This window comes from Branchiostoma belcheri, unplaced genomic scaffold, assembly GCF_001625305.1.
Source record: "Branchiostoma belcheri isolate BF01 breed outbred unplaced genomic scaffold, Haploidv18h27 scaffold4, whole genome shotgun sequence".
Taxonomy (NCBI): Eukaryota; Metazoa; Chordata; class Leptocardii; order Amphioxiformes; family Branchiostomatidae; genus Branchiostoma; species Branchiostoma belcheri.
In genome coordinates, this window is record NW_017804020.1 from 8,450,019 (window position 1) to 8,454,365 (window position 4,347).

The 4,347-nt window shown below is 38.3% G+C and overlaps 1 protein-coding gene across 1 annotated transcript in view; it reads left to right on the plus strand.

Annotated features, from left to right (window-relative positions):
- Window positions 1-4,347, plus strand: part of LOC109476998 — a 9,922-nt gene that overhangs the window by 4,048 nt on the left and 1,527 nt on the right. The window contains exons 5-8 of the mRNA XM_019778011.1: window positions 687-852; window positions 1,900-2,073; window positions 2,480-2,643; window positions 3,616-3,748. Of these exons, the coding sequence (XP_019633570.1) occupies window positions 687-852; window positions 1,900-2,073; window positions 2,480-2,643; window positions 3,616-3,748 (637 nt within the window). The remainder of the gene's footprint in view (window positions 1-686; window positions 853-1,899; window positions 2,074-2,479; window positions 2,644-3,615; window positions 3,749-4,347) is intronic.

Below are 4,347 nucleotides of genomic sequence, written 5' to 3' on the forward strand. Positions count from 1 at the left end.
AGACAACTCCCCTGGCATGTTATCTCTCTATTTGGCCAATTTCTACTCTTTCCAGCCGCCTCCAGAAGCCTGGTGGAGGCTAGTATCATGCAACATTAGGACGATACAAAAAGTTTCTGGTCATTTCTTTACAAAGTAAGTTAAATCAACCCTGCCTCATTGCCATTCAGGAAGTGAAGGTACCAAAATATGACCTCTTACGAATATGTTTAAAAGCTTGCAACACAGATGTCAGTCACATTCTGGTATTTTGTGATGGTGCCACAAACTGTGGGCTGTTGTAGCGCCAACCATAAATGTCAGAAATGTGAGATAATTTCTCAAATATGTTGAAAAGTAAAAGTAAATGACAAATATTTCTAAACAACATATTTCAATTTATCGTGCAATTTATCGTACATAATGTCCTTTTAATTCACGAAACCGTATGAGAAAAGTCTGAACCATGTATTGTAAGCGGTATTATCATAAGTACCTACTAAAAAATATTACTATTGTTGCTCCAAGAAACAACATCATAAATGACTTCATACTGCCCAACACTTAAAGATAAGAAATAACAAACATTGCATTATGTCATGTTATTTCAAAAGAAAATCGGGTATGATTGTCTTTGAGTGTCCTATTGTCAGCTTTTGCCTTTTCTTGCTCAACTCAAATGTGTGATTTCTGTGTTCTGGTTGTAGCTTAACTATTCCTACAAAATCGGAGGACAACATTCCGGATCTCCACTGTGTGGGAGGAGACAATTCCAAAGGAATCTTGGTGTATGAGAACGCGACACTGGAAAATCTTGGTTTTGCAACCGGGGACACCATAGTTGGAAGAAAGAGCGGTGCCTTTTTGTCAAAGGTATGGAATAATGATTTTTAAAATTGTTATTTTTATGGAGGTAAGACATCCAGGTAAACATCATATATTACATTTGGAGAGACATCCGCCATTCTTCTTCAGCGTCACTTATGCCTAAGGCCACAGCAAGTAATTTTATGGATTACATCAGCGCGCAATAATTTTGAGTGATTTTGGAAAAAAAACAAAAACTTTTGTTGTCCTCTTCAAGCCAAAAATTGGCAAATGTGTAATAGACGTCTATCGATTCAGAGACAGTATGGCATCTAGCGAATTTAGTCTTATATGTGAGTAACTAGAAAAAACAGTTGAACATGACAAAGGCTCATATATTAGAGTTAACTAGTTCCGCTAGTTCATTAGTGATGCTGAAGACGAAACGTCCGGAAGTAATCTCCGTACTTTATCCAGCAGTAGAGTTTGAATTTCCTAAGGTTCCGTAACCGTTGTAATTGCTTTAACTTTTACATTACTTCTCTTGTTAGAAGAAAATGTAAATAGCAAAATGGAGGTTAAAGGTTTAAGGGTTTACGAGTCAGTAATAAGTAAAATCTCTTTGCTAGATCACTTATCAACTCTGAGTTCAAACATTGGTTGCCGAGACGCAGATCTACTAGCTAGTATCACAGGCAGAAATACCAGAAATGGTCAAAAACTTGATATTCCAAAAGCTAAAACACAGAGATACAGAAACTCACCAATACCCTACCTGAATCGATTGTTGAACCAGCATGACTTTTAATCTCTAACTTATTTTTAATGCATTGTCAATGAGCGAATATTCTCTTACTGTCACGACCAATTCTTTGTATATATGACGCTCCTCTTTTTTTGATTATTGTACTACATTTTAATCATACACTGTATTGTGCTATTGCACTACCTTTTAACCCTATATCGCCAACCATTATATTGTACCTTTATTTAATATTGATCCTAATTCAGTGCACGTACTCCACTTCGACATCAATAAAGCCAATCTGAATCTGAATCTGAATCTGTGAATAGCTAAAAAGGCTCATTTAACGAGCTCTTTCTTCTCAACAGGTTATGTCGCGGACTCAGAAAGGTGACCTTGTCTTCGTTGAAGTCTCTCCTGTGTCGACTCTACAAGACAGCGAGGATTCGACGAATTCTTCCATTAGTACACGAAGGCGCAGAGCCACTATTGATGCACATTTGACATTTTCAAAGACAGTCTCTATCACAATACCAGTATCTGTACGTATAAAAACATTTCCTACGTTCACGATCTTCTTTTATTCTTGATTACATAAAATTATTCGGATGAACTTAACTTTTTTGTTAAATTGAACTTATAAAATAAATGTTCTGGGATTCAAATACAGACATTGACGCAGTTGATAATATTAATAATGATTTTTAATTACAATTTTGTAAATATTGTATGGCAGTTCATCCTTGACTCTCTCTTTTTACAATTCAATATCCATGAACAACTGTAAAAATCAAACGAAGTTTTTTTTTTTAAATCGAATGTTTAACCAACCAACCAACCAATAATTCTCCGTAAGTCCTTTGAAGGTATATTAAACATGCAGGTTGACTATGCAATGTCTAAATATGAAAGGTTGACTATTATAAAAACATATCTTGTATTTTGCAGCTGGGACCGGCAGAAATAACCTTCGGAGCTAAAGCGGGATTTAAACTAGGGTTTGAGTTTACTATGGAGCTGGGTTGGAGTTCTCCCTTCGTGCAACAGGCGGGAGCACGTTTCTTTGGGAGTGCTGAACTAAGTGTCTCTGCTAAGGCGTCAATCTCAGCATCGTAAGTAGAACAGAATGGCATTTCCTTACTGTCACAGGAATGTGTTTTCTTATAGGATAAAATTACTCTTTCTTACTGTGATACACGACCGTGGGGTCGTGTGGCGCAGTCGGTAGCGCGCTCGGCTCACACCTGAGAGGTTGCGGGTTCGAACCCTGCCCATGTCACCGATCTTGTGCCCATGGGAAAGGCACTTAACACGACTTTCCTCACCTCACTCAGGTGTAAATGAGTACCTAGCTTCAGTTAGGGACGTCCTTCGGATAGGACGTTAAATGGAGGTCCCGTGTTTGGGAGAGCCACACCTCAAGCACGTTAAAGAACCCGCCGCACTTATCGAAAAGAGTAGGGGACCTTCCCGGTGTGAGTGTTTCAAACCTTACAGTCTGGTCTCGGGGTTGACATCTTCGAAGATGTGATAGTCACCTGTTATGTCAATCCTTCCACAAATGTGGTAAATCGTCATAAAATTAAAAAAAGATAAAATAAAATTGTCCGGATCGAGTCGAATTGATTCGCTTTGATCCGGCTGCAAGGTTAATAAAGGTCTCATTAAATATACTTTTTCGATGTCTGACGTGCAAAAAGAAAAACAATCACTAATCTGAAATGATTGAGAAATGAAACATATTTGAAATTTAAAAAAAATGACCGTATTAATTGATTTAGGTGCCATACCCTAGGTCCTATTCAAATAAGCTTATTTGCAAAACAATGTCGTAGTTGGTAAGTGTGTTCAGCTGCTACAAATTTCTCCTTGCATGAAATTCTTTCAACTTGTCGAGTACATTTTGTCAATTTTACCTTTCCCACTTCACAATTGCTGAGAATGCCTTCTAATAAAAAACGATATGACTAGAACTGACATGTATCATGATGTGATGGAACGATACCTTTACTTGCTTTACTAATCTTTCTTGGGCAGGGTATAAAATCTTCTGATTGATGTAATGTTGTCATGATTCTTCCCAGGGTATCGAGGTCCTGGTCAAAGATGTTGAAGGAGGGGAACATTAAGAGTTTTTGCATCCCTATCTGGGGTCCCATTTGTCTGCCCACAAAACTGCGCTATGAAATACCCGCAAAGATAGAGGTCTCCGCTTCGGTAAGTACATCGCTTCCATTACTAAAGAATCTAATAAGTCTGAATGCCAAATGCCATTTATTGTAAAGATAAAGTCTACAGTCTTTTAAATGGTGGTCGTTCGGTTTGGGGCTTTTCTGAATTAAAGATAAGTACTTTCTGAGCTCTTAACGCAATCAGCTAAATCTATATTGCCCTTAATAAAATACAAATGTTATGTTTCCAAAACAATTACCATAGCTTCCGAAAATAGTTTCATCAGGTTGGTAAAACTTAAGAGATATGGGAATTCTTTTTACACAACCAAAGAGTCTCACCTCGCTGACGTTTTGGTGTCTGTCAGACACCTTCTTCAGAGCTTCTGACTGGAGTACTGCATCTCGCCGCTATATGTAGCCGATGTAGGTGGCGCTTTTGCGGCGAGAACACTATCCCAAACGTGGCTTAGTTTGTACCCCCCCCTCGTCCCGGTTCATTACAGGGGTTGACTTTCTGATCCAAACTGCCTCCTTGATCCAGCGGGTTCTTCTATTGTCTTCTCTGTCTATAACTTTCGCCCCCTCCCAGTCAATTACGCAGTTTATTTCTAGCAATGTGATCTGTCACTGCTGATTTCTTTT